A 22,253-nucleotide genomic window follows, 5' to 3' on the forward strand; every position below is an offset into this window, starting at 1 on the left:
CTGGTTTTTCCTTAGTTGCTGGCATTTTAAGAAGTAGGAGACAGTTTCTGGCTCTGGCCTGGTCCAGCCCCTGTAGTGGCAGATGTTTGGGAAGCTAACCAGCGTGCAAACGACTGTGTGTGTGTTTGTGTTCCAGCTGCCTTGGCATCCAGTAGAGCCAGGATGCAGCTGCTCGGGTGTCACTGGATTGGAGCTCAGGCTGTGCTGCAAGGGAATGAGTTTGTGTCTAAGAGGTTAATTCCTGAGCTGGGCTAAGGATAGTCCCAAATCTGGGGGTTGTGTGCCCCTCCCCCTGCCCCGGGCGGCCATGACCCACACCCCACCACAACTGTAATGTGTAGGCTTGGGGCTCCCCATCTGGTTCCCTCTCCATACCCCCAGGCTGTGGCACCTGCCCCTCTCTGTAAATGGCCTCTGGGCACACCGACACACAGCCGCAGCCCTGGGTAGAGGGAGGTTTTATTTGTAAGAGGCTCTGCCTGTGGGTGGGAGCACCTGGGAGGGCGGGTGAGGGGCAGGGCTCACTTCTTGCCTTTGCCCTTGCCTTTCTCCTTGTCCTTCCCTTTGGCCTTTGCCCGCTTCTTCTTCTTGGATCGGAGCATGGAGCGGACCAGGTAGCCCTTCCACACAGCCTGGATGAGCGTGGCCGCGCGCACCATGCGCACCATCTCGCGCTCCGCCTCCGTTCTCTTCTTGGAGAGGAGCTCGCGTTCCGTGTGGATCTGGGAGTACTCCTCCACCAGCACGTCGTGCTTCCGCTTCAGCTCCTCTAGCTGCGCCTTCTCCTCCTTGTGGACGGCTTCCAGGTCCTCGTACTCCTCCTGGGCAGGCGTGCAGCAGGGAGTAGGGGCGTGGTCTGTGGGCCCACGCGCCCCCACTCTTCCTGGTGGGGCTACGCCCACCCCACGATGACACATCCCAGCCCCTTCTAGCCCTGGGTAGCAGCCTGCTGAAATACTTAAAGGAACGGTGAAGGAGGCGGGCTTGGAACCTGGGCAGCCTTGGGTTGAGATCCCAGTTTTGTTACATCTGGGCGGACTCCATCTTTCAAGGTTTTGGTTTTTGCTCATGGGAAACATGGGGAAAGTTCCACAGCCGGAGATGTCGCCAGGGTGAAGTGGCCATGTGTTTGCCATGTGGCCAGACGTGGTGCCAGGCACCCAGGGCATGGAACTGGCAGCCAAGGAAGGTGTCAGCTTCACAGACACCCAGAGCAGAAGGAACCCTTTCAACCAAGTAAGAGTTGCAAAGTTCTAGTGTGAAAGGCAGGTGTCCTGCTGTAATTAACATACTCCCCCTGCCCTCCTCCCAGCCTTTCCCCGGCACCTGTTGCAGGAGACACAGAGCTGGCTATGGCGGTGCCTTCCTGCAGGTACCCCATGGCCCTCACTGAGACCAGGGAAACAAGCGCACGGTCTGCCAAGGTCCCTCCTTGGGTTCCCCATGGTCACACAGAGTGAGGTCTTGTTTTAACCTTCAGAACCGCACACCTGGCCTTGGGCCATTCCGTCTAATGTTGCCTCCAGGGCTCCTAAGGCCATCAAGACCCCAGGTGAGGGCCATGTCCACTGGTGTTAGCCAGTGAGGGGAGGATTGACGGATGAGGGATGACGCCCCATCTGTAGGTCACCCCTCCCTGGGCACATTCTCCAGTGCCAACTGCCATCTGGGGTGCACATGTGTGCAACGATTGGGTCTGATTCAATCCCTGCTGCTGATGGCACGCACTTTTCTTTCCCTCACCTCTGCCACCGGAATGCTGGCACGTCTCAGGGGCTCTGTGGAACCGTGCTGAGCGAGCCGTGTGTGGTAGAGGTGGGCTCCCCTTCCGAGCCAGCTGGGGCCCCTCCACAGGCTGCAGGGGTGCTGGCTAGAGCCCAGCAGTTATGGCATGTGGACACTAGAGGGAGTGTCAGCCACTGGCTCCTTCCTCTCGCGCCTCCTGCCTCCGCTCCAGGCTGGACCAGCCGGCAGGTGCAGGGAGGACCTGGGAGGGCTTGGCTGCAGGCCTGCTCCAGGTCCCGCTCTTGGGGAAGCTCTGGATGTGGCACAAAACAGGGCTGTTCTGGGGCTTCTCCTGTCCCTGGAGGCCCTGGGGACGAGCACGAGGGCAGCCCATACCTGCTTCTCACTCATCTCTGTGTCATATTTCTGGATCCAGTTCTCGACTTCCGTCTCCACTTTATACTTTTTCTGCAAAAAAAAAAAAGGTGTTCACTGCTGGGTGGAGTGACATTAGCCGCCTCCCGCCTTCACGGCCTTGCCCTCAACTTGGCAGGCGGGGGAGCGGCAGGAGGGCTCTCTTTCTCCCTTTCAGATGAGCAAACTGAGGCTCCCATATTCTAAGTCACTTTGAAAAAAAAAAAACTTATTTGGCTTGAAAGGCAGAGTTACAGGGGCAGGGGCAGCCAGGAATTGAATCAGTACTCATGCGATGCCGACACTGCGAACCATGGCTTAACCCACTGCATTGCAAGACTGACCTCACTAACTCACTTCTAAGATGGCAGCCAAGGGGTGGCAGAGCCTGGATTTGAAGTCAGCAGGCTGGATCTGGAATATTTATGACAGGGAATGGTAGTAGATGCAAAGGCCCTGTGGTACTGAAACATCAGAAATGGAGTCAAGTGGCTGGTATGGAAAGCCCAGGAGGGGAGCGGTCCCTGGTGAGGTTGGAGTGAGGCGCTGTGTCTTCGGGGAGCGGTCCCTGGTGAGGTTGGAGTGAGGCGCTGTGTCTTCGGGGAGCGGTCCCTGGTGAGGTTGGAGTGAGGCGCTGTGTCTTCGGGGAGCGGTCCCTGCTGAGGTTGGAGTGAGGCGCTGTGTCTTCGGGGTGTCAGAAGGTGACTCTGGAGTCCTGTGTGTGTGGGAGGGAGCCACAGTGTGAATGGAGGTACACTGGGGAGGTACGGTCTAATTTGGTTTCTCAAAGGTTGGCTCCCCTGTATACAATGGAAGGTTATATAACCACGAAGAAGGAGCGATTAGGGTCCGGCGCAGTAGCCTAGTGGCTAAATCCTTGCCTTGCATCTGCTGGGATCCCACATGGGTGCCGGTTCAAGTCCTGGCTGCTCCACTTCCCATCCAGCTCCCTGCTTGTAGCCTGGGAAAGCAGTCGAGGATGGCCCAAAGCCTTGGGATCTGTGCCCATGTGGGAGACCCAGAAAAGGCTCCTGGCTCCTGGCTTTGGATCAGCTTAGCTCTGGCCATTGTGGCCATTTGGGGAGTGAACCAGCAGACAGAAGATCTTTCTCTCTGTCTCTCCTCTCTGTAAATCTGACTTTCCAATAAAGATTCATAAATCTTCCAGAAGAAGCAAGTGCTGGCACACCAGTGAACCAGAGAGCAGCCAGTCACAGAGGCCACCCAGTGCATGGCTCCCTTCGGACAGAGTCCGGAATAGATGAATCCGTGGAGGCTGGACGCAGGTCAGGGGTCACCAGGGCCTGGGGGAGGACGGGAAGCAGGAGTGATGAGTGTGGGGCTTCATTTCCAGGAGAGGAAAACTTGGCCACCAGATGGCGTGAGGGCTGCCCAGCCGTGGAGTCAGTCACGTTCCAGTGGCTAACTGGGCAGTAGGTGGGTGCCATCTCTACAAGGACAAATCCACCAGCCCCTTCTCCACAGCAGCCAGAGCTTTCCCACTTGGGCCGCCATGGCAGGGGAGGGGGCTGGCTTCAGAAGGCTGTGACCCGCCCCCAAGGGGCAGAAATGTGCAGCCAAGCCTTCTTTCTGGGGCACAGGCCCAGGGCTTCGAGCTGTGATACAGGTGGTCTCTGAGGTGAGAGACTGGGAAGCTGGCTCGTGTTGGGCCTGAGTCTCGGCTCAGGATGAGGACAAAGAAACAGCACTTACAGGACGCCCGCTGTGTGCCAGCTCTGCCTGCTCATCCTGTCAGTGCATTCTACTAGGACTCCTTAAACTTGACACCCCAGGGGAGAGGGCTGTTTGACCCCCACATCCCTTCTCGTAGTTCCTACTGCCCCTCCAGCTCCCTACTCACGCACCCTGGGGGGCAGAAGGTAATGTCTCAAAGCCTTGGATCCTGGCCGCCCATATGGGTGCCAGGGATGGAATTCTAGATCTGTCCGCAAACCTGATGGTGTCCCTGTCATTTCCAGCTGCGACCAATGGAGGCCAGGAGGGACCCCTCCGTGCGGACCCCTCCGTCCTTCCCAGAGATCGATGGGCACTTTAGTTTGGGTTTTGCCTATTGCTGCGGTGCCCTCCTCCCCCTGCTCAGCCAGCCCTGCCCGGTCCCCTGAGGCCCGGCGCCCAGGGCACCTTCCTCAACGCCTGCTCTGCCTCCCGGTTCTCGGTGACCAGGTTGTTGAACTGCATGCGCAGCAGCAGGATGTCCTGTTGGATCTTGGCCAGCCTGGCCTGCGAGGCCCGCACGTCCGCCTTCTGCTGCTTCTCGGCTTCCTGCTTGATGCGCGCCAGGTTGTTCTCCGAGAACTTGAGCACCTGGTGCAAGTGGTTCTTCAGTTCCTGGATCACGAAGTTCTCCTTCTCCACCTGGGCAGGAAGAAGTGGGGCTCCGTCAGGGTCCCCCTGCACCATCATCAGCATTGCGCACCTGCCTGGTGACCTCACCAAAACCCACTCCCCGGCGCTGTGACAGGTGGGCGGGGTGAGGCTCTAGAAGGCAGCGCTGTTGTGTCTGGGGTCGTGTCACAGGGCTGGGATGTAAAGCCAAGTTTATCTGATCCAGGTTCTTGGCCAGCACCTTCCAGTTCCCGGCATGGCCCTGCCAGAGGGAGGCTGCAGGAGAGCTTCGGGATGACAATGACCTTCCGCCCAGGACACAGTAGGAAGGGACCTGCTGCCGGGGCACGTGGCACAAGGCGGGAAGGTATGAAAGGAAGGATTGCTACTGGGTTGTCCCCTGAGGGTCAGGAATGGGAGCACGGGGTGGGACTGGGTTATACGTGTACCCCAAAGGCTTCCTGCAAACGCTGCTCTCCCTCTGTGCTCAGTGTTGTAGGGTGTGGCTCCTGCCTGGCAGCCTCAGGCTGGGCCAGGGGACCCACAGGATTGGAGCTCACTTGGCACACACCATGGGCAGAGAGGGAGGGACCTATCAGGTGGGCCAGGCGAGGAATAAGGGAGCAAGGTCTTCCATGAGGACACGAGGTCACTGCAAGTCAAAGCTTCTCTTGCAGTGTCGCCACTGTGTGGCTGACCATGGTCGCCTCTTCATGGCACATGATGAGACACGCCTGCCTGGGTAGAGTGGAATGTGACCCCGGGGCCAGTCCCACCTGGAGGCCCGCACTGGTTCCACCACCAAACAGAACCAATACAGCCACCTGCAGCTCCGTCCCTGTCCCGACAGTGAAGTGTCCTCCGACCTGGAAGTGACCTCCCCTGATTGAGGTCCGATGGCTGGTCTCTCTCTACTCTGTCCTCTGAATAGGACATGGTGACAGGGACCCAGAGACAAGGACCCTTGTCTGTTGGTGGGGAACCAGACCCAGTCAAATAACCAGACACCTGTGATGACCAAAATGTGATGAATGGCTTAAAGGACACAGTCAGTGAGAAGTGCCTGAGCCACAGCATGGGAGTGGGGACCTGGATGCCCCCATCTGTGCTGACAGAGCCAATGGGAGTGCCCGTGGCAGCCTGTGGCGGCATGACGGGGGTCTGCCCTCCTCAGAGTCCGCGGATTAGCCCCCTCAGCAGCTTGTCTAGCAGGCGTGCGTGGAAGTGTGGGACACAGATTCTGGGCTGCATCCCTTAAGGAGCAGGACCCAGCCTTCTCCTCTGCCTTCCCTTCCCACTGGCCAAACCAGCAACTAACTACACTGCAGGGAAAGCTGTGGCAGCCTCGTCAGCCCGCGGTCAGAGGCCTCCCCGGGGGAGCGGCGGAAGACCAGACCCCCCGCCACTGGCAAAGCAGGGCGGTCACCAGCCACAAAGCCATTTGCATTGTGACTTGGGCAACCCTTCCTTCAGTGTCTTTGGGATAGCAGCTCAACTCCTACTCTGCCGCCTCACTGGGGTTCCAGAAAATGTGGGGGAGGCATACTACACGGCATGTGTCCACAGCTGATGGTTTTGGGGGTTGGGGGGAAGGCTTAGAGGTATTGCCATTATGTTCTTTTAAAATAATTCTTCTAGATCTTCCACCTTGGTCTTGGGATAAAGACTGACCCTTTACCTGCCCTCAGAGGCCCTGCTCATCCTTCTCCTGCCCAATTCCCAGGCCACCTCTGTTGCTTCCTGCCAGCTCCCAGCCCCTGAGGCTTAGGATGCAGCCCTGCCGATTCCCTACCACCTGGAATGCAGGCCAGCATGCCAGGGCCAACTCCAGGCGGCCCGGGAGCATTCCTGCCGGCATGGCAGGGCTGAGTTGAGTAGTTATATGGCTTGCTGCAATGCCCAGAAAGCCCGAAGTATTCACCAAGTTCGTCATCCTTGGCTTTGTCATCCTACCTCACTTTCCTAGCCCTCTCTGCTCTCCTGCTTTGAGTCTTGGGTTCAATGTCCCTGGCCCTTTGGGTCTTGGGGACCAGCTTCTCCCGTGAGCCCCTCTCCTAGCACCCTGCACTCACCCTTCCCTGCACTTCTCAAGACTGTAACTAAGTGACTTCTTCTATACCTGCTTTCTCCACTGTGAATGCTACAGGGCTGCAACCACATAGGCTTAACCTTGGAGCAAATGAATGGGGGACAGGCTGTTTAAATCATGGAAGCGAAACCCTAACCATGTAAAGATTGGGACCATGGGGCGCGGCTCCTTCAGCACCCCGCCCAATCCCGATCCCAGCAAATGGTACCTCTGCCTTCCTCCTCTTCATCCCCACTGCCAGCTCGTTTTCCAGAATGTCGATCATCTCCTGGTTCCTCCGGTTGCGCCTGCTGACATCCTGGATGAACTGGGCCTTCTCCCTTGCCTCCATGGGGCTGGTGAGCAGCTTCTCAAACAGGAAACCCCGGAGCTCTAGGAGGTTGTCGATGAACGACTGGGCCTCCGCGCTCCGGCCCTGCGTCTGCATCTGCAGGAAGCTGGCAGCCTGGGGGCTGCTGAGCAGGACCCTCAGCACGCTCTTGGTGGAGTGTCGGATCTGCGGCAGCAGTGGCAGGAGGCTGGCCTTCTGCAGCTCCAGGGAGGAGCGGCGGGCTTGGAGCCAGCCTTCACCCTCGGCCTCCTCCTGCAGCAGCTGCTGCTCTTGCTCCTGCAGGCTGCTGGCGGCGTCCAGCAGGAGCTCACAGAGGTCCTGGTGCTCTCGGATCGTGGCCGCCACATCCTGCCCCAGCATCCCCTCTGTGACCTCCGGGTTGGACGCTGCGTACGACAGCAGCGTCACCAGCTCCACTTTGTGGATGGTCTCATCCAGGACGCTCATGATCCTCTTGGCCTCGATCGTGGTGAGTTTGGACTTGGAGGGGACCAGGGGTTTTGGGGGGATGGCTGGCTTTGGGGAAGGCTGTGACCTCAGTGGGATTCTGTTGATGTCGGGGCCTTGGTAGAGAGGCCCCACGGTGACGACCTTAGAAGTCATTTTCAAAGTCGCCTCCTTCGTCTTCAGGGCTGGAGACCTGGGTGGATTAGCTGTGCCTCATGCTCTCGCTGTGCCAGGCAACCCTATAAAGGAAGGAGTGGGTGTCACAGCTGGGCTGGCATCCATGGCCACGGGGGGCAGCAGCCACACCTGTTGGCATTGGGAGCCATCCTCCACTGCCTTCCCAGGCCATTAGCAGGGAGCTAGACTGGAAATGGAAGAACTCAAACCATCACCCTTATGGAATGCCGGTGCTGCAGGTGAAGGAGGATTAGCCTGCGGCCTTCTGGCTCCTTTTTAATTCCCGCTTGTTGCTGAGGCAGACCCTGGGAGGCAGCCCAAGTACTTGTATTCTTATCACACATGGGAGGTCCAGGTGGAGTGCCTGGCTTCTGGCTTTGGTCTAGCTATTGTGAGCATCTGGGAAGTAAACCAGCAGTTGGAAGATTCTTTCTGTCATTCTCTCCATCTCTCTCCCCCTGCCCGTCTACCTCACAGCCAGGCTTTCCTTGGCTATGGTCTTTTCTGAGGCCTTGGCTATGCTACTCAGCCAGTGCAACTTTCTATTACTTGCAATCAGGGAACCCAAGCTGACAACATAACCTAAGCGCCTGACAGGCCATGATCCCACGGCGTCAGGGTGGAGGTTAGGAAGGGGTTGGAGCCAGGCAAACTGGGACCAGACCATACTGAAAGTGAGAACAAACCAGAAAGACAGGTCAGGTCAGGTGGTCAGGTGCTAGGGTGCTCAGTTCCCCCTTGAAACAAGTGGGAAGCAGGGGCTGGGGCGGGGTGGAGGCCTCCACCTTGCACCGCCTCCATGCAGACTCACTTCCTGCCCCCCAGCCAAGCTGGTGCCTTCCTCAGAGGTCTTCACCGCAAATAAAGTTTCAGAGCCAGCGAGAGAGAGCCAGAGAGAGAGCCAACTTGGCCTCTCTGAGGATGAAAGATCCTTGCCCCCAGGCCACGTGCACGGATGTGAACAAAGTATTTAATGAACGCACCTCTCCCCAGCATGCCCCAAAGCTCTCAGGCATAAATCAAAATGCCTGAATACTGCAGAGACTGCGGCTGCAAATGCAACGCTGTATGAAACGCTTCCAATTTGCTTTCAGCCAAATTACCTCTTTTGCTTTAAAGGGCAAACTTGTTTTCTTCGATTATGATGACGCCTGTCAGTTCTTGACAGCTCATTTGGGTGAACAGGAAAAAGCCAACCAAACTAGGAATTTTGAGGGTGGCGGTAGGGGTGGGGGTGGAGGGGGACACATCTGGCTCTCATGACAAAAATCACTGGAGAACCTCTTTTCCTTGAATTCTAATATGATCATTCCTTGTCCCTTTTAATGCCACCAACCTTAATATTTAAATCATTTCCAACTTAAGCCTCCCCTTTTAAAATTCCTGCCCTGAGAGTGAAGTGGGATTGTTAATGGGTAGAGAACTTTAATTGAATCTTCCCTTTATTTGTCATTAATTCTGATGATGAACTTTATAAATGGAAATATATCTTTATCATGCAAATTATACCTTGTCTTCATTCAAATAGGCTCATCGGATATTTTATTACTTTACTCCCAGGACATTAAAAAAAAAAAAGACGAGCTAAAGTATACATTTTTTTTCACCTCGGAGAGAAAAAGAAGAAAACCCAACACGAATATTCTGCAAGGTCAGCACTCGATGTGGAGAAGTCAGACGAGTGAGCGTGACACAAGGATCTCCCCCTAAAGGATGCCACGGAAATTCCTCAGATTTCTTATTTGAGAGATGGAAAGGCAGGACGATTTTACTGCCCAGATGCCTGTGACAGTCCTGTCTGGGCCAGGCTGAAGCCAGGAACTCCAGCCAGGTCTCCCGTGGGGCCATCGGAACCCAATTCCTTACAAAGGATTGCAGCCACTTCCAAGAGTCTACCTTAGCAGGAAGCAGAGCTAGCAAGGATGCCCACAACCTACCAGAGCAATTTTCTTTTCTTTTCGAGATTTATTTTATTTATTTATTTTTATTGGAAAGTCAGTTATACAGAGAGGAGGAGAGCCAGAGAGGAAGATCTTCCGTCTGTTGATTCACTCCCCAAGTGGCCACAACAGCCAGAGCTTAGCCAATCTGAAGCCATGCAGGTGCTGGTTCTATCCCAGCAGCCCCGCTTCCCATCCAGCTCTCTGCTCGTGACCTGGGAAAGCAGTCGAGGATAGCCCAAAGCTTTGGGACCCTGCACCCGTGTGGGAGACCTGGAAGAGGCTCGAGGCTCCTGGCTTTGGATCGGCGCAGCATCGGCCGTTGCAGTCACTTGGGGAGTGAATCATCAGATGGAAGATCTTTCTCTCTGTCTTTCTTCCTCTCTGTATATTCTCACTTTGCAATAAAAATAAATCTTTTTTTTTTTTTATTGGAAAGCCGGATATACAGAGAGCAGGAGAGACAGAGAGGAAGATCTTCCATCCGATGTTACACTCCCCAAGTGAGCCACAATGGGCCAGTGCGCGCCGATCCGAAGCCGGGAACCAGGAACCTCTTCCGGGTCTCCCACATGGGTGCAGGGTCCCAAGGCATTGGGCCGTCCTCGACTGCTTTCCCAGGCCACAAGCAGGGAGCTGGATGGGAAGTGGAGCTGCTGGGATTAGAACCGATGCCCATATGGGATCCCGGGGCTTTCAAGGCGAGGACTTTAGCCACTAGGCCACGCCGCCGGGCCCAATAAAAATAAATCTTAAAAAAAAAAAAGATGCTTAGCACCATGAACCGTTAGGGAAATGCAAAATCAAAACTGCAGTGAGATAATGCCTAACATTCATGAGGATGGTTATAAACTTTAAAAAGAAGAAAACAAACATTGATGATATGCTGAAAGCGGAACCCAAATATATTATTGGTGGGAATGAGTACAGTTGCTATAGAAAACATGTGGGTGGTCCCTCCAAAAATTATGCATATAAATAGCATATGACCCAACAATTCCATGGCTAGGTATATACCCGTAAGAACTGGAAAAGACAATTGAACGGAGAGTTGTACACCAGTATGTAAGCGTGATTCACAGTGACCAAAAGGGATGCCTAACTAAATGTCTACCAACAGACGAATGAACAAGCAAAAAGTGGGTTCATGTTCATACAATGGAATATTGACTGGCCTAAAAGAATACTGACACATGCCATTAAGTGAAACATGTTAGACCCCCAAAGGACATATATTGCATAATTCCGCTTACACAATGTACCTAGAATATGGAAATCCATAAGGAAAGCTTTCTCGGGCTTCCCATGCCCTCGTAGACACCAGGTGAAAACAGCCGAGTGAGTCCGGCCAATGCTACCCAGAGCAGAAGAACCGCCCAGCTAAGCTTTGTCCAAATTATTGACCTATGAAACTCTCAGCAAATGACGTGATGATAGTGTTGAGCTGCTGTGTTTCAAAGTTGTTTGTTTTTGTAGTGATAAAGATCACTATGCCACATGCCCACAGGGCAGACGGGACCAGAGCTGAGCTGCTCCCACCTCACTGGAGTTGGTTCACTTTTCTATCGCTATGTAGAGCTCAGAGTGTCATGTTCCCGTGGGTACACCCGGGATCACCTAGGGTTTGTAACTGTCACCCCATCCCTTTCTCCCCACTTTAAAAAACACCAAAACTTAAAAAGCGAGTGATAGTAAATAAATTACTTTAGGGACAGCCTGATTTCACCTCTCAGTACTTTGATGAGTCATTCATATGTTTTGGAACGTGTTATTAAGGAAGAGCCGAGACGTGCCTTCCGCTGAGAGGTCACGGCACCCGTACTCCTGGACTGCTTAAATCTCCTCGTGAGCTTCAGCTGCTCTGAAGATTTCTGTGTTCTTGACATCATTCTTCGTCTTTCTCGTGACCCGATGACTCTCAGACTGAGAGATTGAGAGAGCTGGGGAAGAGTGGTTGCTTCAGAGTGACACGGTGGCGCTGAGCTTTCACGGGACATGAAGCCTGGGGTTTGTTTTGATTCTTGCTTTAAGACATATTTATTTATTTGAAAGGCAGTTATGGGGCGGGGGAGGGGAACAGAGAGATCTTCCATCTACTGGTTCATTCTTCAAATGGCAACAACAGCTAGGACTGGGTGAGGCCAAGCCAGGAACTTGGAGTTTCTTCCCGGTCTTCCATAGGGGTGGCAGGGGCCCAAGTTTCTGGGTCATTTGCTGCTTTCCTAGGTGCATTGATGGAGCAGCCAGAGGCCCATCACAGGTAGCAGCTTAACCCCCTCTACCTCAATGCTGGTGTCTGGGTTTGAATTTCTACCCCAGTGAAAAATTGACAGTGTCTGTGTAGTTGCGGGTTGAACGCAGTGGTGTTGTAGAGCCACAATTTGCATAGCTGATTTTACATACTCCTGACACTTCTGCCACCTTTCTTTCTTTTCTTAAAGATTCATTTATTTATTTGAAAGGCAGAGTGACAGAAAGAGAAAAGATAAAACGTTTTGCATCAACTAATTTACTCTCCAAATGGCTACAACGGACGAGACTGGATGAGGCCAAGGTCGGGAACTTTGAATTCCATCCGGGACTCCAGCATGGGTGTCCGTCGTGTTTCCCACTCCCGTGTCCTCAGGACTGCAACCCCAGAGTTTCTTCCTTCCCGTAAAGCTCTGCCCTGTACTAAGAGGAGCCCTTGGTGGTTGATGTCCTCTGGCTGCTTGGTGGCAATTCTGCTGTTGCCCCTTGCTGAGGAAATAGGCAGAGGATTTTTTTCTTTCAAAGCAGCAGGAATTTTCTGTTGAGTCTCAGGAAGACCCTATACTCCTGTAATCCGCATTCCTAACTTTTTATTTTTCAAGATTTTAAAATTTAGTTAAAGGCAGAGAGACAAAGAGAGGTGGAGGGGTCTGGCGCATTAGCCTAGCGGCCAAAGTCCTAACCTTGATCGCGCCGGGATCCCATATGGGCTCCGGTTCTAATCCCGGCAGCCCCACTTCCCATCCAGTTCCTTGCTTGTGGCCTGGGAAAGCAGTCGAGGACAGCCTAAAGCCTTGGGACCCTGCACCCACGTGGGAGACCTGGAAGACGTGCCTGGCTCCTGGCTTTGGATCGGCTCAGCTCCCACCAGCCGTTGTGGTCACTTGGGGAGTGAATCATCGGACAGAAGATCCTCCTCTCTCTGTCTCTGCTTCTCTCTGTATATCTGCCTTTGCAATAAGAACAAATAAATCTTAAAGAGAGAGAGAGAGAGGTGCAGCCACCATTGTGGCCCAGCAGGTTAAACCACTGTCTGTGGTGCCAGAGCCCGGCCTCAGAGTCCTGGCTGCTCCACTTCTGATTGATCCAGCTCCCTCTGAATGCTCCTGAGAAAGCAGCAGGTCACTCGAGTGCTCAGAACCCTTCATCCACGTGGGACACCTAGACGAAGCTTCTGGCTCTGCCTTTGGCCTGGTCCAGCACTGGCTGTTGCCTCCATCTGGGGAGTGAGCCAGAAGATGGACAACCTTTGTCTCTGTTTATTCCTCTTCCTCTCTCTGTAACTCTGCCTTTCAAATGGGAAAAAAAAAAATGTGTTTTATCTTTATCTTTTTTTTTTTTAAAGATAGATGTCAGATGGACAGAGCTCCTATCTGTTGTTTTGCTCCCCAGATGCCCATCAAAGCCAGGGCTGGACCGGGGCAAAGTCAGGAACTTGGAAGTCAGCCCAGGTCTCCGACACAGCTAGCAAGGAGGTAAGGACTTGAGCCATCACCGGCTGCTTCCTGCAGTGTGCTCTAGCCGGAAACTGGAATGCAGAGAAGCCTGAACTCAGAAAGGCACTCCAATATAGGATGTGGGCGGCCCAGGGAATGGCTTAACCATCTGCCCTATATCTAAGTTCAAAGGCAGGCTTGTCCAGGCCTAGCCCAGCTCTGCCCAGGGAGTCACTGACAGTTAACAGACTCCAGATCAGATTCGTGCTGAGTGCCAGCAGGCTTGGCTGTGTGGACAGCCCCTGCTTGGGGCTCTTGGGTGAACTCTGGGCAAGCCCCTTATTGCTCTGCCACTGGGGGAGACGCCTGCCTGTGCTAACCACATCAAAAAGGGCCTGCGTGGAGGTGGGGTGATCTCAGAGATGAGAAAGCCCTTTGGAGATGCAAAGCCGACTTTAGTGGGGAGTGGCTATTACTACTTGTTGAGGCATAAGCCAAGGGGTGCCATGGCCTCATTTCCCTGGGCACCAGGGGTGGCATACGGGAGATTTGGCAATGGAGCAGGTGGGGAGGACTCACCCTTTTAATTTTTTTCCCCCTGGGACCAAGCATAAACCCCAAACTTTTGAGTTTGCACCTGAGGGAATGCCCTGCCTGGAGCCAGAGCCCTGGATAGGATGCCCTGGGCAGCTAGGCTGGGCTGGAGGCCAAGACCGCCAGCCATGGTGCCCAAGGCCCTTAATCACCGGCTGCTGGAGAGTGAAGTTCAGGAAAGGGAAGAGCAGATTTGAGTCTCACCCTCTCCTGTGCGTGTGCTCAGGCAACATGTAAGAGGACTGAGACCTCAGCACACACCCCGCTCGCATTCTTGACTTCACCCCAATCTCACCTTGTGGCCTTCTGACCTGGTCTTGGCTCAGCATCACCTTGTGGGCAGACTAGCAAATAAGGCAGGTGCCCTTATTTGACTGGGTTAGAAAATTTAGCCATTACGGCTTCCTTCACTGCTCAAGAAGGGGAAGTGACAGCTCCCAGAGGGATTGAGCCATGTGGTGGGTGCCTTTGTAGCTTGGGAGGGAGTGAGGGAGGGGGAATGCCGGGGTAGAGGGGAGGAACGACAGGCACCCAATTTAGCATCTTACCATGGTGCATGGAAGAGATGAGGGTGGCCTGGTGGCCTCTGCAGGGGACAGGGCAGTGACCGGGCAGACACTGGGAGGGGCTCCAGATACGATGGGATGAGGTGAAAGAGTGCAGGTGGGCACAGAGTTCAGATGGGGCCTGGTTAGATGTGGCTGGGGTGCCATGCACATGGTGTGTGGCGAGGGACACAGGTGCAGGGGCTGGGAAGTGAGGAGAAGCAGCCTGTCTCACTCGGTCTCCGCCTCACATCCACTGAGCTGCAGCCTTGCTGGCCTCCCAGGATGCGATTCTGGCACTGGGAGCTCCACGTGCAGCATCCCTACAGCCAGGAATCAGTGCCCAGGCCCTGGGTAAAGTCTCCTTTCTTAGGTCTCGGCTCAGTGGGGATTCCTCTCTGGCCGAAAACAGAGCATGCCTTACAAGTCACGCAAACCCTTTCTGACTCCCTTGCATTGTCTGTGGCAGCTGGGTTCCTTTTCACACATCTGTTGAGGCATTATCTACAACTAAGGATTGGCCCTTGCAAAGGCACAGCTCCATGCCACCTGTTGTAAAGCTTCCCAGTTATGCCATATCACTACAACTTAGCTTTAGAAAAATTCCTGTCGCTGCCCCAAATGCCTATGAACTAACTTGCAGACTCTCTTCTGCCACCCACGTACAAGTCTCCTGGGTATTCCATACCAGTAGAGGCATACGGCACGGAATATTTCACATCTGACTTTTTACTTAGTGCCATGGTTTGCAGCCAACGCTGATTTTGCTTTCTAGGAGGCACTTGGCAGTAACCTGGAGGTACATTTGATAGGCATTCGGGGAGCGGGACTGTGGTATCCAGTGGGGAGGGGCCAAGAAATGCTGTGACGCATTGTACAGTTTGCGAGACAGTGCCTCAAAATAAACACTCATCTGTTGCCGAATCTCTCAGAGCTGAGACCGAGAAACCCCGAGGAGCAGGTTCCTGAGATTCACCCACACTGCGGCCCTCATCTGCATTTCATTACGGAAGAGTATTCTATGGGAACACCACAATTTGTTTATCCATTCATCTCCTGACAGACATTTGGGCTTGTTCCCAGTGTGAGGCTGTTATGAGTAATGGTGCTATGAATATTCATATGTAAGTCTTCACGTGGATGTCTGTTTTCATTTTTTCTTGGGTATATTCCCAAGAGTAGACATAATGGATTGCATAAAAATTTGACTTTTTAGGAATTTGCCAGGGGCCACTATTGTGGAATAGCAGGTAAAGCCTCCACCTTCAACACTGGGTGCTGCTTTGTCTCTGGCTGTCCCACTTCCCATCCAGCTCCCTGCTAATGGCCTGAGAAAAGCAAATAGAGGACGGCCCAAGGACTTGGGTCCTTGCCACCCATGTGGGAGATGCGAGTGAAACTCCTGGCTTCTGGGTTTGGCCTGGCTCAGCCATGGCTCTTATGGCCTTCTGGGGAGTGAACCGGCAGATGGAAGATCTCTCTGTGCCTGTCCCTCTGTACAGCTGGCTTTCAAATCAATCAAGCTTATTTAAGGAAAGGAAGAGAAAGAAAGGAAAAAGAAAGTGCCGCACGAGGGGCAGGCATTTGGCAGAGCAGCAAAGACGTCAAATAGGCTACCTGTACCCCATATCAGAAGGCCTCAGGCCAAGGTCTGGTTCTGTTCCTGTGCCTACTGTGGGAGAACCAGATTTGGTTGCCAGCTCCTGGCTTCTGTCTGGCCCAGTCCCAGCTATTTCAGAAAATTAGAAAGTGAACCAGCAGATGGGAGATCTCACTCCACTATCTCTGCATTTCAAGTAGAAAAAATTAGTTACTTCTTACAACTCCCAAACTGTATCTCCGATGGGTTGTACTATTTCTGTTCCCAGCAGCAACGCAGGGTACCTTGTCCTGACTGGCCATGTCTACACCGGCTCTGGGATGCCTAAGTGGCTTGGGCCTTCTGGTCTCTACCACCATACACTGGTGTAGCCTCTGGTCAAGCACTTAGCACAGGGAGTTCATCATGGCCATGTCACTTCCCAGAGTTCCAATAGGTCTGCTGTTTGCCCCCAGAGAGGACTGTGACCTTGTACCTGGAGAGCTGCTGGCTTCTCTGTGCCCTGTGCCCTTGCCACTAAGGACGGCACATTAGCCAACAGTGTCCAGGTCAAGCACAGACCGGTAAGCAAAGATACCACTGGTTTTGCCAAACCATCCACCCTCCTGGAAATCAAGCAGAACTCCAAGTATCCCCAGGAAAGCACACCACAACCCCTAATTTCAGGAGTTCTTGTAAGAAAATGTTATCAACCTGCTGATGCTTTGGTTGGTTTTCAGAGTGCTAAACTCACACTAGACAGCTTTGTCCCACTGGATAGATTTTTAATTGTGGTAAAATAGGGCCGGCCACCTTTGTGACACAGTGGCTTAAGCTGTCACCTATAAGTTGCAGCATCCCATATCAGGATGCCAGCTGAAGTCCGGGCAGCTCTGTTTCCAATCCAGCTTCCTGCTAATGTGACCAGGAGAGCAGGAGAAGATGGTCCAAGTGTCTGGGCCTCTGCCATCCATCCACATGGGAGACCCAGATGGAGTTAGTTCCAGGCTCCTGGCTTCAGCCTGGCTCAGCCCTGGCAGAGGAGGCCATTTGGGGATGAACCAGGAGTTAACAGATCTCTTTTTCTCTCTTCCTCTCTTTGTCACTCTACCTTTCAAATAAATCTTAAGAAACAAAATTGTAAAATAAACATAGTATAAAATTTATCATTTTAATCTTTTTAAAATTTTTATTTGAAAAGCAGACACATATACACATAGGGAAAGAGAGAGAGAGAGAGCGGTGCCTTCCACTCCCCATGCCCACACTGACCAGCGCTAGGCCAGGCTGAAGCCAGCACTCAGAGTTCTGCAAAGGTGGGTGTCAGGAGCCCAAGTACTTGAGCTGTCTCCTGGGACACACGATGGCAGGAAGCTGGAAAGAGTGCAGAGAAGCAGGAACCAAGGGACGTGGGCACCTCTTGCCCTTTGTCTTGGTAATTGTTACATCCAGAATCACGTGTATCCAGCTCCAGAACTTTCTCTTCAATCTGCAACTCTGTGCCCATTAAACCACATGGGTCCTGCCAGTCAGTGGAATCACGTAACGTTCGCCCTTTAGTATTTGGCTCTTTTCTCTTGGCATGATGTCTTCCAGGTTTGTCCATGTGGTAGAATGTTCTAGAATTCCGTTCCTTGTCCTGACTGAATGCTGTTCTGGGGAATGGCCAGCTCTCCTTTGGTGTATATGTTCTTCCATCAGTGGACTCTAAGTGCTCTGGGGGTGAGTACTTGCCCACTCCCTCCCTCTAGCCTCCTGGCAGCGAATCCCCACAGCGGTAATTTTACTTCTCTCCGTGGGTTATTTCCACAAGGACTTGTTCACTTCATGGATAGGTTAAGTATGGAAAAGCAGAATATCTTGGGAACGATTAGAAGCAGGAAAAGTCAAGGTTGGGTGCATTCTGGGGAAAAAAAGGTGCTAAGACTTCCTGAGCAGCCCCCTGCCCTCCAGCCTTGCCTCACCCAATGCTAACAAGAAACCCTCTTCTCCAGCACGAGTATGTGTGACTCCAAATAAACCTTGCATCCAAATACGCTGATTGAGTTCCATTTTCCACAGACTTTTGAAAGTGGCTCCGCGGGCACAAGCCAATCAATCACTCCGTGAGGAAGGGGACGGGCGTTAAACTCAAGTTGGTGCGGAAGACAGACAGGACGACCCCGTAGGAAACAGCACCGGGTGAGGTAAGGCTGCTCCCCGCTCACCCCCAGCACCCACGTCTGACTGGGAAGGAGTCAGCTATGACGGCTGTGACTCCACTGGACTGGGTTTCCTTTCCAGGGAGACCTTAGGGAGGCAGGCGGGCGGGTAGGCGGACGCCTCGTGGTTCCCGCAGGCTGTGGAGAGGTCCACACCGTGAGGCAGGGGCTGGAGTTGGGACAGGACCGCAGTGAGGGTTACTTCTTCCTCACGGAGCTGAAGAAGAACGCACTAGACCCTAATCCACTTTCCCCGGCGGCCCAGCCCTTCCATGTCAAGTTTACTCACCTGTGCCGTGGGGATTCACCTTTCTCTAACCAACAGTTACAGCTGTGGTCCCCGCGTTGCCAGGTTACCCGTCAGCCTCAGAGGGCGGGACTCGGCGTCTGACTGATTTTCCTTTGTACCATTCAATTTTTTGTTTTGGTCTCTTATCCCCGCCTCTTGATTCCTGACCAATCAGGAGCAACGTCTTGATGACGTTTCACCAATTGGAAGACCAGGGACTTCCTCTGGGCTGGGCAGAATGAATCAAGCGGGGCGGGGTGGGGAGCACAGGGCGGAGCTTCTTAGTCCCGCCCCGTCCCCAGGAGGCGGGCCGAGAGGCTTGCCTAAGCAGCGAACGAGAACGGAGGAAGGACGTGAGGCCTGGCCAATCAAATGTCAGCATGGCAGCTCGGGTAGCCAGTAGGCTGCCGCGGACGAGCAACGGGGCGGGGCTGGTGGGGTTGAAGGGACGGTAGGCGGCGGATGGGAGAGCTGGCGCAGCTGCCGTAGTGGCAGCGGCTGAAGTGGCGGCGGCGGCCGCGACCCCTGCAACAGCTCCAGGCTCCGAGCTTTGGCGGCGGTGCCGGCGGGCTGCGCTGCGCGGTGCGGACCCCGGTGCGCCATCCGGGTTGCTGGGGCGGCGCGTGTAAGAATCCCAGGGATGCAGGGGCTCGCTTGGTCGAGGGAGAGGGCAGGGGTCAAGGGTCAGGGGGCTCGGAGTTAGGGGTTACTTCTGGTCACCTGGGTGTGGGAGGCGGGCAGGGCGAGCTCCCAGGGAACAGGGGGAAGCCCTCGCCGTGCTGGTCTCCCTCCAGTCCTGGATGAGGCTTTGCACCCCGTTTCCTCGCCCCAGGGCTTCCCGGGAGACCCGCAGGCTGGCGCCCAGACTCTGGCGGGGAGCTGCCCAGCTGGAGCTGCACTCCAGATGTCTCCTTTCTCCTTGGCGCCCTCGGGTGACCCTGCCGGAGACTAGTGCCCGGGTCATGCGGTCCCAACGAACAACGAGCGAGGTGACAGCTGGCCCCGGGTCCGCAGGACCTTTTTCTCTTCAGGGGTGACCTTCTGGGCGGTCTGGAGGGAGGACCGACGCCCGCAGGAGGAGGAGTGCGGGCCGGGGGAGCTCGAGACTCGAGTTCCAGGTCTTGCCAGCACACTGTGTGACCTTGGGCAGATTCCCTTCCCTCTCTGGGCCTCCTGTCCCGCTCTTCGTAAATATGATGGGTTTAGGTTTAGCGTTGGAGTGTGGTGCTGCGAGTAGGAAAGGGAGGAGGGTCCCAGAGTTCAGAGCTGAACTCAGAGCTGAAATCCAGCTTTGCTCCAGGAGCCAGTTGGAGCCCGCTGAGCTCCGCTCTGTTCATCTGTCAGGGGGGAGGGGTCTCCTCACCTGCCGCGTGGACCTTGACCCAGGGCTTCTTGGATGTTGGGAGGAGGAGGTCTTACCTGTGGACTGCAGGGCGTTCATGGGGGCCCCTGGCCGCGCCCCCTCCCCACTCCATCCCCAGTTTGGACCATCCCCCAACCACCTCCAGTGTTCCTGTGGGGGGGGGCAGTATAGTGGAAGGAGGAGAGCCCCTTCCTACTGCCACGCACTGAAGGGTTAATAGATCATTCCAGGAGAGATCTTGGTCAAAGCCAAGGGATGAATGCCGGGGAGTTTTTGGTTTTGTTTTTTAAAGATTTATTTATTTTCATAGGAAAGTCAGATATACAGCGAGGAGGAGAGACAGAGACAAAGATCTTCCGTCCGATGATTCACTCCCCAAGTGGCTGCAATGGCCAGTGCTGTGCCAATCTGAAGCCAGGAGCCCAGAGCCTCTTTCAGGTCTCCCACAGGGGTACAGGGTCCCAAGGCTTTGGGCCGTCCTCGACTGCTTTCCCAGGCCACAAGCAGAGAGCTGGATGGGAAGTGGGACTGCTGGGACTAGAACCGGAGCCCATTATGGGATCCCGGTGGGTGCAAGGCGAGGACTTTACCACTATGCTATCGCGCCGGGCCCCGGGGAGTTTCGTGGTTGTATATTGCTGGTTTTGAAGGTGAAGAGACCTTCAAAAAAGAAAAAAGTTAAAAATAAACAAATAGAAACTTCATTTGTAAGGCCGCCTCTTGGTGGCGTCTGTCTGGAATTTCCTCCTCTGCTGCCTCCCACTGAGATCTGAAAGCAAAGTCAGTCCCCGGATCTGGAGGAAACTTAAAAAAAAAAAAAAGCCTGGCAGGAAGTTTGCTGGAGGCCGGACAAGCAGGAGGGTGCTGGCATCAGCTGCCTCCTTTCAGGAGGCCGGGACTCCTGCTCCCAGCTGTTGGGTGATTCACCGAGGAAACCAGTTGCTGCTCACTGGCAGGAACCCACCGCTTTGTTCAGGTTCAAAGGTCACATCCGCTGAGTCCTTGCTTTGGCCCTCCCCAACCGGGAGGGGGTGTGTGTAAGGTGCAGTTGAACACAGGCTCCCTTGGGTGCCCTGGCAGCGGGACAACTGCTTGGCTGGGTGACTCTGCCATCCATTATTATCATTATTATTAAGTCAGATATACAGAAAGGGAGACAGGAAGATCTTCTGTTTGCTGATTCACTCCCCAAGTGGTCACAACAGCTGGAGCTGAGCCAGTATGTACCCAGGAGCCAGGAGCTTCTTCCAGGTCTCCCACGCGCATTCGGGGTCCCAAGGCATTGGGCCATCCTCTGCTACTTTCCCAGGTCACAAGCAGGGAGCTGGATGGGAAGTGGGGCCACTGGGATACGAACTGACCCCTGTATGGGATCCCTGGCACATGCAAGGCGAGGAGCCCAGCCACTAGGATACCTCGCTGGGCCCTGCACAACACCTATGTTCCCTCTGCTTGCTGCCTCCTCAGGCCCCAACAAGCAGGGTGATGTTTGCGGGCTGATTAGTGACCAAGGCCAGGAGGATCTTAGGGGTGTGACTGGGCGCCCTGAAAGGCTGCTTCAGACAGTATAAGGGAAAATATTGGAGAGCACACCTGCCCGTGTGTGTGGCCCCTTTTGCGTATTTTACTGCTGTTCTTCCGGGATAGCTCTGCTTGTTTTACCTTGAGATGTAATTAACACACCACACACTGACCATGGGCTTTAGTGTGGCCACAGGGTGTGTGTTCTGCTAATTCTAGAACGGTTCTATCTGTGGTGGTGATGTTTTAATAATGGCCTCCCTCTTATTTCTGGAATCCCCCAACCTTCAGAAGATGCTTCGGATGGAGGACTTCCTGAGACGCAGCTCCGGGCCGGTGGCTTGCTTAGGGAGCTCAAACCGGAGACCGCTCACAGCCGTGGCCAGCATGTCCTGAGGGCCACAGGGGAGGAAAACATGGCCGTGATTCTCGATGACGACGTGCCCCTGATTCTGACCTTGGACGAGACTGGCGGTGCCCCACTGGCCCCCTCCAACAGCCTGGGCCAAGAGGAGCCACCCAGCAAAAGTAAGATGGCAGGAAGGGCTGGGGGCGCCACGTGTTTCCTGTTGGAGCTGATAGCGTCTTTGTAGACATGGCACAGGCATGTGCTCTGGCGTTGAACCCCATGTTTGAGCCCCCAGTGCCAGGACGGAGTTGCTGCTCCTGGGGCCAAGCTTTTTGGGGTCCACCTGCCTGGGCTGTCCTTGGTCACCTGCTTCCCTCGTAGCCAGGATACCTTGACTCTGCCTGTGGGTGCTTGACAGGAACTGCAAGCAAACCTTTTTCTCCCTGGCCTGGCTTGCTTCCCTGCCCCATTCTTTGTTAAACAAGACAAAAAAACAACAGCTTTCTGCACCTGTCTCCTCTGGGTGTCCCAGTTGTGGCTCCGAGCGCCCCTCTGTGCTCTGCCTTGGTGGCTGTGTGTCACACTGGATGGACGGGAGGCTGAGCACGGGCCGTCATCCATCGATTGGCGGCTTGGGGGGGGTTTGCTTTATCTTGC

General features: G+C 54.4%; 2 protein-coding genes across 5 annotated transcripts in view; one reads left to right on the forward strand and one right to left on the reverse strand.

Annotated features, from left to right (window-relative positions):
- Positions 1-521: 521 nt before the first annotated feature.
- IQCD (IQ motif containing D) lies at positions 522-18,501 on the reverse strand. The gene is made up of 5 exons (XM_036496441.2): positions 18,364-18,501; positions 6,783-7,591; positions 4,282-4,515; positions 2,122-2,193; positions 522-821 (listed from the first exon to the last, which is right to left on the reverse strand). The coding sequence occupies exons 2-5, from the start codon at positions 7,506-7,508 to the stop codon at positions 522-524; spliced, it is 1,332 nt and encodes a 443-aa protein (XP_036352334.2). The 5' UTR covers positions 7,509-7,591; positions 18,364-18,501.
- A 297-nt stretch (positions 18,502-18,798) lies between these two features.
- TPCN1 (two pore segment channel 1) overlaps positions 18,799-22,253 on the forward strand; it is a 48,213-nt gene continuing 44,758 nt past the window's right edge. The window contains exons 1-2 of one of the 4 annotated variants that reach the window (XM_058656436.1): positions 18,799-18,957; positions 21,539-21,775. In XM_058656436.1, coding sequence (XP_058512419.1) covers positions 21,664-21,775 — 112 coding nt within the window. In that variant the 5' untranslated portion in view covers positions 18,799-18,957; positions 21,539-21,663. Of the gene's footprint in view, positions 18,989-21,538; positions 21,776-22,253 lie in introns of all 4 variants that reach the window. The other 3 variants (XM_058656438.1, XM_004595283.3, XM_058656437.1) reach the window with 3 other exon arrangements.

This window comes from Ochotona princeps, chromosome 29 (assembly GCF_030435755.1).
Source record: "Ochotona princeps isolate mOchPri1 chromosome 29, mOchPri1.hap1, whole genome shotgun sequence".
In the NCBI taxonomy this organism is placed as follows: Eukaryota; Metazoa; Chordata; class Mammalia; order Lagomorpha; family Ochotonidae; genus Ochotona; species Ochotona princeps.